At 35.6% G+C, this 12,763-nt stretch overlaps 1 protein-coding gene across 7 annotated transcripts in view; it reads left to right on the top strand.

Annotated features, from left to right (window-relative positions):
• STXBP5L (syntaxin binding protein 5L) overlaps nucleotides 1-11,974 on the top strand; it is a 387,308-nt gene extending 375,334 nt beyond the window's left edge. For all 7 annotated transcript variants that reach the window (XM_058731249.1, XM_058731254.1, XM_058731252.1 and 4 more), the window contains 4 exons: nucleotides 1,187-1,352; nucleotides 3,806-3,917; nucleotides 5,583-5,803; nucleotides 6,427-11,974. In XM_058731249.1, coding sequence (XP_058587232.1) covers nucleotides 1,187-1,352; nucleotides 3,806-3,917; nucleotides 5,583-5,803; nucleotides 6,427-6,468 — 541 coding nt within the window. In that variant the 3' untranslated portion in view covers nucleotides 6,469-11,974. The remainder of the gene's footprint in view (nucleotides 1-1,186; nucleotides 1,353-3,805; nucleotides 3,918-5,582; nucleotides 5,804-6,426) is intronic.
• The last annotated feature ends 789 nt before the right edge of the window (nucleotides 11,975-12,763 follow it).

Genomic DNA, 12,763 nt, shown 5'->3' with positions numbered 1-12,763 from the left:
ACTTGAAATGTCATAACATACTAAGTCTTTGAAATCCAGCACATATTTTACACTTACAGAATACCTCAGTTCATGCAAAGCACATATCAACTGCTCAATAACCATATGTAGCTAGTGGCTACCATATCGGACAACATAGTGCTAGATCCTCATGGAAAGCTTTTTCCAACTGTGCACATTTCAGATCCCATTCTATATTGTAAAGTTCTAGGGCTTAACTTGTAATAACAAACTACTTTCATAAGAGAAATAAGTACGTTTTTTTCAAGGTACTGGTTTTATCATCTGGGATAATTTAAAATCATCATGCACACCAGAATCAGTTGAACAATTTGAAAGCTGGAGATTTAATGACAAGTCTCTTTTTATCCTTTTGGTATTAGAGGTGTGATTTAAAAGCAATGAGACCAGTTTTTTCAGTAGTTTGCAAAACTGGCTCTTGTGGCCATATCCAAAGGGACATTCTGATGAATATTTAAGCAAAATTTTGGGCTACCACATAAGGATAAGATTATAGCTATTTGGTAAGACACTGGAGATGAGTGGTATTCATTTAGCTATGCCTAATTCTGATCTATTATTTATAACTTATTCTCATTCCCGTACAGCCCTAACCATGTTTATTTACTAAGCATGCCTTCAGTGCAGATGTCCTAAGTCATAGGTAATTTTTATTTCCTGTGTGTAGAGGGAGTAGAGGAATGGGGAGCAAAGCCACTCCATGGCCAGGCACAGTGAACTGGATCCATTCCATGTCTTCATCAGTGCATAACCTCCTCAGACTCGGGAGTTTTGCCTTAAAAGGAGACAGTAGACCAAGTACTTTCTAGTGGTGATGTTTCTCCCATAACCAAAGACTGCAACCTTTGGTTGCAGGAACCTGTGAAATGCTGCAGAGTGTATTCTGAAATTGCTGGCCACTACATTTAATCCACCCTTCAAACATATTTGTTAAGTATCTGTGTGGATTAAGAGAAAGAACCAGGCCCATAATTTTTTGTGTGTATATAATTTTATGTGAAAGTCTAGTTTTTTACCAGAGATTTCAAGAGAATAAAAAGAAACAAACATTAAATAATGGTATAAAAATAAATGTTTTTATGTAAGGAACTGTACATTCTACACAGAGAAATGAAAGCTTCTAACAACGTGAATATGAAATGTGGATTTGCTTTTTTCCATTCAGCCTACCTAGTCTTCGCCCAATGTTGGATGTTAATTATTTGCCACTGACAGACATGAGGATAGCACGGACATTTTGTTTTACCAATGAAGGCCAAGCATTATACCTCGTCTCTCCTACTGAAATTCAGCGGTTAACATACAGCCAAGAGATGTGTGATAATCTACAGGTAGGTCAGGCACATTTATGAATACACATTGGATATGGTTGTAAAAAGAGAATGAGAGAGATATCTAATAGCTAAATATTATTGGGCCAGGCAATAAATATGCCTTCCCTAGATGTTTTGAATATATGTTCATCATTGTGACCCTGTCAAGTTTAGTGTGGGTGTAGTTATACACAGAAAAAAAAAAAAAGAAAGAAAGAGGGGGACTGATGGGGAATATGCAAAGATCATACATATTAATGGTTGAGTTTTTGTTTGGTCATTTTATTGTTTTATTTTTGGTTTTTTTGTTGTTGTTGTTGTTGTTGTTTTTTTACTATGGAGAATCCCCTGTAAGATTATAAACTCTCCCTCCAAGGTGGGGATTATGCACGTGCACACAAAAATCTTGCATACAATTCAGGGAGTTCATGGACTTTTTAAAAAAAGAAGTCTAAATTTTAAGAGCCATACAAAATAAATACATATCCTGTGGGTTAGTATTGGGCATTTGTGTTTTATCATAGCAGTGAGCAGAGCTTTGAAACAAAATAAATATAAAAGCTTATCAAAACCTTAGATAACTTAAAAGCGGTTACAAAAGAGCATCTTAGAGATTTAATTGGTTCAATCCCTTTATTTTACAAAACAGAAAACTAAAACCCATCCATTTTAATAGAGAGGTTGAAAATATAAGCTCTGAACTATTTAAGTTGTATTTTGCCCACTTGTATAACTTTGGGAATTTTGCTTAACCGACCTGTATGCTCTGCCTTGGAGCACTGTCATGAGAATTAAGTTAAGAACTGAGCCCAGTGCCTGGAATATAGTATGTTTTAAAAATAAATAATAATGTTCCTATTATTGTTATTCAGCAAATGCTTGTTGAGTGGTTACCATATGCCTGGTACTTGGCTAGGTTCTAGTTAAGATACAAGTCTCTACCTGCTAGTGTGGAGGAAGATAAGTCAACAGACAAGCACCGCACTCTGTCTGACAGAAAAAGACTGTCTATATGTGGCTGTGCCAGCGCTGAGGAGACATGGAACAGGGGCCCCTGGGTTATGGGATAGCAGGGAGGGCTAGTTAGAACAAGGTTGTAAAGGATGAATAAGAGTCATCTATAGGGATGGGTGGCTGAGAATGGAAAAGGATATGATATTCTCGGCAGAGTAGTGTCATGCAAAAATTCCAGAGGTTCAGGAAACTGCCAATAAACTGCAGAGTTAGACAGTGAAAAGGGTGGAGGGATAGTACTGGGGAATTATTCAAAAGTAGATCTTGGAGCACCCTGTAAGCTCCTTAAGGAATCTGGCATTTATCCCAAGGGGAACAGGAAGTCATGGAAAAGGTTTAGCAAATTTGTTTATTAAAACTAATATTCTGGTCACATATAGTTTTGAAGAATTTGAGAGAACAATTAGGAGGTGTTTTTTTTTAATAATTAAGGCCAAAAATAACAGTGGCTTAAAATAAGGGAGCTAGCAGTGAGAATGGAGAGAAGTTAGCAGATTTAATAGTAAGAGTGTAATCAGTTGGATTGGAAGGTTATTAGATATAGCAGTGAGGGAAAGGAAGGGATTAATAATTATCCCTGGGTTTCTGGCTAAGTAAATGGTGCTGCCACTTCCAAAGAGAAGGGATCCAGGAGGAAGAGTGCAGGTCTGGTGAGAAGAGGTGAGAGAGAGTCATGCTGCAGTTCATGGACAAACTGATATTAGGTCACACATCTATTGACTTTTGGTTGAAGTTCCTTCCTCCATACCAATGATTCTCAAATTTTGGTCTGCTTCAGAAAGACCTGAAGAGCACACTAAAAATATAGATAACCAAAGAACATTTATGTAGGTTCTGATTTAGTATGTATGAAATGAAGCTCAAGCACCTGTATTTCTAACAAGGTATTTCTCCAGTCATTCTAAAGCACATCAGATATTGAAAACAATTGTGTCTCACTATGCTGCCTATTTTGACTCATTTATCTTGAATCATTTCCTAATTTTGTACTTCATATAAAAATAAATCCAAACTTCCTCCACATACTCCCAAAGGCTTCCTACTTCATAGGTTAGTCCATGCTTAGTTCAGGAAGGGGGTTCAGACAGGAAAGAGGCTATAGTAATTGAAAAAGGAAAAGCAGTCCAGATTGTGAGTCACTGATCAGGTGGAGATTAATCCTAGGGTAAATATATTGCTTCTCATGCTTTCTAACTGTAAAGAGGAGAAGAGAAGAGGACATAAAAATGAAAATTTAAAGATGTCAATTACAGGAGAAAAGAAGGAAAAGGAGGTGGAGAAAGAAATGCCAGAGAGAAAACTGGGAGGAAAGCAAAAATCACCAGGAAAATATATGGAAAGCAGATTGTCTTTTCATTATGTGCTTTAACATTCCACAATGTTTTATTATTATTATTATTATTATTATTAATTTATTTTTAGTTACTCTAATGCTTTTTTGTTTGAATTTGATACAGGACATGCTAGGAGATTTGTTTATTCCCATAGAGACACCAGAAGCTCAAAATAGAGGCTTTCTCAAGGGACTCTTTGGCGGAAGTGGACAGACATTTGACAGAGAAGAGCTCTGTGAGTAAACTCCTGATTATGAAGCTGTATCACAAAATAGAAGACCTGTTTCTGTGTGTGTGTGTGTGTGTGTGTGTGTGTAACTTAATATAATATGTGATCTCAAATTCTAGACTAGGGTTTTTTGCTTCTGTATCTTGAAAATTATTTTTTACCAAATATGAATAAAATCAGTTACTAAATATTAGGAAATAGTTTAATAAAATACTGCATGCAATTCATACAAATAATTAGTAAGCTAATAAATATGTCATTTGCAAATAGATCATACCCACAAGGCAGGTGAAGATATTCAGTTACTGAATTCTGGAAAAAATGTTTATGGATCTGCTACCTTGAAACCACTGCTGGGAAACAGATTCTTTATCCAGAACACAAGGCTTATCAATGCTACAGAATAAATTACTTTAAAATTCTTCCAGTGAAACTCTGACAAACAATAATTGAAAAGGAGTAGAAAGATACTAGGGAACATTTTCGGAAAGAAAAATGTGTTTTCCAGAATATCTCACCACTATTTAGTCTTGCAGATCAAAACTCCTTTTCTCTTGAACTTTTAACCAAGCAGAAGATCTAGATGCCTCCTTATGATGGAATATTTTTCAGCCATAAAAACAAATGAAGTTTGATACATGCTACAACATGAATGATACTTGAAAACACCATGTTAAGTTAAAGAAGGAAGACAAAAAAAAGACCACATATTATATGATTCCACTTACATGAAATGTCCAGAATAGGCAAACCCATACAGACAGAAAGCATATAGTGGTTGCCAGGCACTGGGACAAGGACGGATCAGGGAGTGACTGCTAATGGGCACAGAGTTGAAACTTTTTGGAGTAATGAAAATGTACTAAAATTAGATAGTAGTGGTAGCTGCATGACTCTGTCAGTACACTGAAAACCACTGAACTGTGGTATATAACGTATGTGAATTGTGTCTCAGTAAGTCTCTTATTTAAAAAACAATAGATCTTAATTCCATGCCTAATGTTACATCCTTGAGAATGTTCACCAAATTTCTACCAAGATAGCTGTCTTTCAATAAAAAACTTCCTTAAAATTCATTCAAATTAAACTGAACTTTGTAAATGGTAGAGAAACTATTATCCTTTTATAAAGGAACAGAATTTCAACATATGTATGCTCGTGTCCATCAGGCATAGACCCTGTTCTCTAGCATTTTACTTCCCCCCAACACACAATTTAAAACAGTAACAACTGAGGCCTACAGAGGATGACAGCAAGATGAGCGGAGATGGTAGGAATGAAGACTTGGGCAGAAGTTGAAACAAATGAACTGGCCTAAGATTGAAACTATCCTAATATGGGTTAAATATGAAATCACCTATATTGTGAGCAACTGATTCAGCAATGTCAAGAAAGGCAGTGGTGCCCTATTGCATGGAACCCGCATACACACATACACATACACACGAAGACAGGCAGTAACAACACAGTTACCTCGCAGTCTCAATCTCTTTCATAGGTGGGTAAATGCTAACATCTCCAAATACACGTCTGTGATAGAACCAAGTATACCTCTCTCTATATGAGAATTATGATGATAGAATTTAATGTAAGTACTTTGGTGATAAGCTTGATTATAATTATCTGAATTACTGACAATGTGTTTTTAATTGCTATGGCTTGAATTCCCAGTTGGGGAAGCTTCAGCAGGAAAAGCATCGCGCAGCCTTGCACAACACATTCCTGGCCCAGGTGGTATAGAAGGGATGAAGGGTGCGGCCGGAGGGGTGATGGGAGAGCTGACTCGAGCCCGGATCGCACTTGATGAGAGAGGACAGAGGCTAGGAGAGCTGGAGGAGAAAACTGCAGGCATGATGACCAGTGCAGAAGCATTTTCCAAACATGCACATGAGGTAAACTGCTTAATATAGGCATCTTTACACAGCAATAGCTTTAAACATTCAGGTCCCCCGCAAGAAAACCCAGAGATGCCACTGTAAGTAATCCTGTGTGAGAGCCAAGGTAGCTTGAATCTCATTATAAGTATTGTAATTCCCCCAATATTTGGAAGAAATATGTTTTTAAATACTATAGTAATACTGCTTTGCCTTAGGAAATAATTTAAAAGAAAATTATTCATTGGCTCTGATACATCGTATCTGTATTGTGCACCTGCTACTAGAAAGGTGCTTAGGTACATTACATGATTCCCTCTCAAGCAAAAAAAGGTGAGGGGCACAAGAAGCAGGAATCCACACACTACTTTTTGCTTCAATCATTAAAAATCAGCTGAGTCTTTACAGCTTGATTATTTTTAAAAAAATCTTTCTCATATGCACCTTATTTCAGAAAATGAAGTTATATAAATATATATATATATATTAAATATATATATATATAATGAAGTATATATAAATTTATATACTAAATTTTGCAATTTAGTTAGATATGCATGATTAGCTCAGTATGAACTTGCTTTGATTAGTACTTTTAAAGACTTCTAAAAGCATTTTATTGTGACTATTTTTCTTTGCAGTTAATGCTGAAATATAAGGATAAGAAATGGTACCAATTCTAAACTTCTAAAGAAGCTGTTGACTGCTTTGAGAAACCATTATTCAGGGAAACCAAATTTATTCCCAGCATCACTATTCAACTTGCTAGAAGCCAGTTTCTTCTACAAAATGTTCCATTACAGTCCATCTGAAGTTATCATAAGGGAAATTTATTAGAGACACCGTATAACCCAAAGGCTGGAAACCTGGTTAAAATCCCAAGACATGGCTGAATTTGCCTTTTCCCAGCGTGGAATGGAGCTATCATCTTGGCATGTCATTTGCTAAGGATTTACATTTAGGTACTACGGGGAGTCCTGCTGATTTGAAAAAATCCTGTACAAACAAAAGCATTAATGCACTTAATGAAAAAAATCTTTGCATGATAAATTAACATCTTAAGAGGAAAAGAAAAAAAAAACAAGCATGTTGTGACAGAAGAAAAAAAGATTTATGGTAAACTATTTTTATAAATTGGGCCACACCTGACAATTTAAAAAACCTGCATTAGAAGATATCAGTGTATTTCAAGTACATTTGCCATACCCAACTGAAAAAGAAAAGAAAACCAGAATTTTCTTCTCATCTATAATTTTCATTATACTATGACATTATTGAATTCTTATGGCAAGAGTCTGATTAATGTTTCTCTATCCATAATATTTTACATCATCATGGTTATCAGTCATCATTATTGCCAGTATATTAAATTATTCCTAACACAATTATTTCCATTTCTATCATCTCCAGAACAAGTTGCTATTTTCAGTCATAAACCAGGTAGGGCTCAGTCACCTCAAAGCATTTTTTCAGTCTGGCTTGTGCTCTGTAGGGGAGTTGATGATAAGTTTGGGGAAACTAGATTATAGGAACAATGCAGTTAGCTTTGAGAACTGATTTCACACACTCTGGTTTCAGTTTCTAAAGTGATATATTTTTAAGGCTCCATTTGTATCTTTGTCTGCCAATTACACAGTATATTACTGTTCAAGCCCAGTGGGGTCTTCAATCCAAAGGTGCTCTTGCAGCCTGACACTCACAGACCAAACTGGTCATTTTCTTCAGTATGATTCAGTAAAACCTCAGTTAATGTTTTGGGAAAGGGATTCTGATTTATTTCATTTCTGACTAACAAGGGCTTTCATTAGTAAATACTTTTTGGTTCAATACTTACTATTGAAAATCTTTATAAAATTTTTGCTATCTTGGCCTTAGTCACCATCATGGACAACAGAAATACAGAGAGAGTTTAATTATACAAAAATCAATAATTTTGTCACTCACTAGGCTATAAGCCACAAACTGTCAGTAGACACCAAACACCTATTCCTTATTTAAAACTCTTTTAAAGGTGGAATAAAGAATGTCCTTAATATGATAAATGTTCTCTGTCATAACTCTAACAGTGAACTACTAGAGGCTAAATGAATACATTTGCCATCATTATTTAACATGATTCTGGAAGTTAAAAGTCATAGAAAATGAATGTATGCAGATTCCAGTACCCATCCTGTAATATGTTGTTCCTTTGAAAAGAATATTTTTAAAAAATTAATGGGTCTGTCTTACTGAATTTTGATTATTCCAGGTATTACTGGATTTGCATTTGTGTTTAAGAATTCACATTTTCCTGAAGTCCAAGTTATTTTAGTAGCCCAAAATAGTATTTATTTGTGGGGTTTTTTTTAGATTTTTTTTATTAGTGGGTTTTTTTTGAAGTGGTACTTTCTTTAAATGCTCTCAGTAATTTTGAGAAGAGCAAAGATGATAGAGTCAGAAAATGTATGCCAAGAAACCATTTCTCAGAGTCCTTGAATTCTCCTAATTTCTCAAAAAAGCTTCTCCATGAATCTCACCATTCCTGAGAACAGCCTTAGAGTAACAGAACTTGACTTGGAAATACAAACATGATACATAAGATTATACAGTAAAAATATTAAACCCGAGATCAGAGTTTAGAAAACATTGGCAGCCATATTGCAGTACACTATTTGTACCATCAGTTTTAAGAACTCACTTTTCTGATTTTCTGAACAGATACTTTATCATTTCTGTCACTTAAAAAAAAACTAAAAGAGCAAAATATTATTTTAGGAACAATGAAATTCAGTCCAAAGTGGCTTCAGATTCAATGACTGTCTCTGAAGGCCTCAGTAAGTTTGTATTTAACTTGTTCTACATCTGGGTTTCTCAACAATGTCACTATTAATGGAAAATTCTTTGTTGTGGGACTGCCCTTTACATTGTAGGATGGTTAGCAACAACCCTGGCCTCTATCCACTAGATGCCAGTAGCAACCCCAGAATAAAATGTCTCCAGCCATTGCCAAAATTGCTCCCAGTTGAGAGCCACTGTTCTACATTATTTAAAGACAGATTAAATTTGACTATGTAATGTATGTCTTGTATAAAATTAAATATCATAACTTAAGAAGATAAATTATTACACCCCAAATTACATGTGTGGTTCATATGCAATAAAATACTATTTTGAGAAAGCTTATATGAATCAGTGAAAAATAACAATTACAGAATATTTTAAGCATACAGAGAAAACACGAAAAAGAACAATATAGCATTTTACAGAAGTGCTTAAAACTCTGGCTCTAATGAATAAAGCGTTTATAATTAGCACATCAATTGGAAGTAAACAGGTGCTTCTAAATGCTTGAAATGAATAAATTCTTTTAAGTCGTTTAAATATGTCTTTCAATATAATTTTTATAAACCCTTTCTTAATGTAAGGGTAACTTCATCTCCCAAACTCCTGATTAGTGGAATACAAATCAATGAGGTTTTACTGCATCAGAATTATTTTTATAATTCAAAGAGACAGCAATAACAAGAATCTAATGTGGATGTGATTTTTCTCTTTGAATATTTCCGTTCTGTTACACTGACGTGTGTGCGTGTGCGCGCACGTATACACACACACACACACACACACACACACACCATCACAACCACCACCACAACCTTATCATCATCATCTTTGGAAAATGAGTACTGTTGATCCATGTAATTCTTTACACCTCTATTCTCTACTATTTAAATGTCTTGCCTCTATCTTGGAACACAAAAAAATACTAGTAACTTGGACAATGATAGAAAAAATGACTGAGCCTTAGTAGTCATCAAAATTACATTATATCTGCTATGGGGGCATCAGAAGATAAAGTTTGAAAACCACAGCCTCTTAAGTTGACCTCATCTCCTTATGAATCCTTCAGGAGATAAGCCCTTCTTACTGTCCCACAAGAAAATGGGTCTTTGTGTTCTATTCACCAATAAGAAGCTATAAGTATTTGTTTTCCTGGTTTTAATAATGTGAGCAATAACCCCTACCATGAAATCATCCATTAACCTTGTATGGAGGGGAGGATGATTGATTTGTCATTTAATCCCCTACAAAAGCAGGACTACTGACTTTCCTTCTTATACTTGAGACTCAGACTCAGTGCCCCAATCACCATTGGGGTCATTATCTAACTTTGGAAGAATAGTGACAGAACTGAGGGAGATGTTTTCTTATACTTTAGTCACAAAGACAATTTGTCAAACCTTTTATATAGCCTTGGAGTGATTCTCAAGTTAATAAATCAGAATCCAGTTTTCTATTCCTCAAAGATCTTAAAGGATTATAAGAGGAAAAGGTTTACTGCTGGAGTCCCTTTTTATGTGACCCATGTGTCAAATATTAAATGTACCATCTATCTGTTATTTGTGTTAAGGGATTACCAGGACTTTGAGAAAGAAAAAATAGATTATGCCCAAGGCTGGTTGAAGAAGATGAAGATGAGCTCTTTGAAATAGTTATAAAACGTTTGGCAGAAGGGAAAAATGAAGCAGGTCTAGAAAAGTAAGCTAAAAATACTCTCCTTGGTTTAGGATCATTGGGACAACCCACCAATATATCTGTGTGATTAAGTCTGGCCCAATGGAAAGACATTAGAACTTGACCACTTTCAGAGACGGCAATGCCGAAAGGAGTCAGACACTTCTATCAGGACTTGCTGTGATTCAGGAGAAAAGTGGTAGCCTTCACAGCTTCCTCACCTATGTCCTCTATTACACCAACCCCATTACTGACTACATACTACTTCACATACACACTGATCCAGGTGCCAGAAACACTCTGGTAAGTCATGTATTCTGGATGGCTCATTCCAGGGAGTATAGTGGTTGTGTAGCAAGTTTAGTGTACATATTTGCATACAAAATAGCCCTAAAAGGACAAAATACAGAATACTTGGGAAAGTGAGAGGAAGTGCCAGTTTGGTACAAGAGGGTTGGGGAGGGACATGGGAGCCAGAGTTAAGTGGAAGAAATTTTGATGAGAAACCAGAGGCACAGATAGCTGCTTTTATTTATGTATTTACCTAGGGAACTGAGTCTCAACCTTGGCTGTACAACAGAATCACCTAAGGAGCTTTTAAAATTCCCAGTTATATCAAAATCTCTCAGAGTGGGAACCAAACATGTGTAATTTTGAAAGCCCTCAACATGGTTCCAATGTTAGCCAACGTTGACAAACACAGCTTTATGGCCGATTAAGGAAGAAACATTTGTCTACCTTGGCTGGTATCCAAGCCCCACTTCTGATGGGTCAGGGAAGACAACATGTAAGAGATATAGTGTTGTCTGGATTGATTATTGTGTTGAAACCCAAAACAAATGTTCTGTGCAAATTTCTGACCAGGGAAGGCCCCATTAATTTTAAATAAGTCTGTCTTTGTGATTTTCTCCCATGTGACTTGGCCATTATTCCAATTCAAACATCTAGGTTTTGATTGTCTTATACATGTGACATCACAAGACACCAGAAGAAAAATAAGAAATTCAACAGTATGTAAAGCTAAGTGGAAACTAATTCTTAGTAATAGGATAGTGGAAATTAAAACAATCATTTACTAAATCAGGTCCAAATTTATTATTCATTCTTCATTTGGAGGAGACATAGGTACTAGGTACCTTTTCTGCATAGTTGGACAAGATCTTAGCAAGAAGGAAGAGCAGTTCCTTTTTGATTGCTGGCTTAGCTCCCAGGGCCACTTGGATTTATTTTCTTGGTTATTGGATTCATGTTTAAAGGGAGAAGAGTGTCTGTAACTCACTATCTGTGCCCTGAAAGACTACTTTCACCTTTAAAAAGGGAGAGTCTGCCTATCCAAGGCAATAATACCTAATGAGAAAACTTGAGAGTTCTCTCCTCTCATACTGCTCCCTCTGGTATTGGCCTATGCTTCTTAACTGCAAAGCCAGAAAATAAACTAGGTGGTGGTTATGGACAAGTGTACACAGAATCAAAATCTCTAATAACCTATAATTTTTAGTACTTAATTATGTGATGTTTTATTCTAGGAAATAAGAAACAGATGACATCATTGATGTATCTTTCTTTCATCTTCAGAACTTTTGCATCTTTTCAGAAAATGACAAATTACTATTTTTCTGTTGCACTCAGCAATTGTGACTATACTTAAAATTCTTGTAGTCTGTAGAAATATCAATAAAATTGTATATGTTTGTACATAGATGCTCTTATGTTATGATGTCATGCACTACTAAACATTTTTGCCAAGATTAAATATGGACAGAGGTAAGACCTTCATTTGCAACACTTTGAGCCATGGTTTTGCAAAGTATAATTGTTTTAAAAAGGCAGAGAGGAGGAGCATGTACAACACATTTGTTTGAAGTAAAAAAACAAAAAGAAAAAAGACTAAACATAAGTTCTCCAAACTCATAGATTTTGCTAGAGTCTATAAATCCCAAAGGGTAGAATAGCCACCCCAAATTTCCCCAAATTTCAAACTGGGGAGTTGTGTAACTTTTTTATGGAAGACTCTACAGTCAATTTTTGAGGATGTTGATTAGACCTTTGGTGAATTACAAGTTAAACTAAGTTTGGTGAGGATGCAGAATAAAAAACCGAGGCTGAATAAGATGTATTTACAAACTGAACATTCATACCCTACTTCTTGACTTCATTAAAGCTCAGGCTTTAATCCCATTCAGGCAAAACCCATAAACCATTATGGGTTTATATCACTACATTCATTAACTTCACAACCTCCAAAAGTCCCCTAGAAAGACAGTGCTCTCTTCCCCTTCTGGCTTTCATCTGCACAATTAATTCCTCTTCAGGCACTTTTTTATATTTATCTATACTGTGGCCTTAGCTGACTAATCTTATTCTTCCAAATACTGTCTAATTATCTCAAGAAAATTTTCCTATTACCACAACTTCCCTCCTAGTTTTGGCTCCATATAAAGATGGAAAAAAAAAGTCAACCAACCAACCATAGGCTAAGAAGTG

The sequence above is a fragment of the Neofelis nebulosa genome, chromosome 5 (genome assembly GCF_028018385.1).
Source record: "Neofelis nebulosa isolate mNeoNeb1 chromosome 5, mNeoNeb1.pri, whole genome shotgun sequence".
NCBI classification, from domain to species: domain Eukaryota; kingdom Metazoa; phylum Chordata; class Mammalia; order Carnivora; family Felidae; genus Neofelis; species Neofelis nebulosa.
This window is presented reverse-complemented; position numbering and strand designations above follow the sequence as displayed.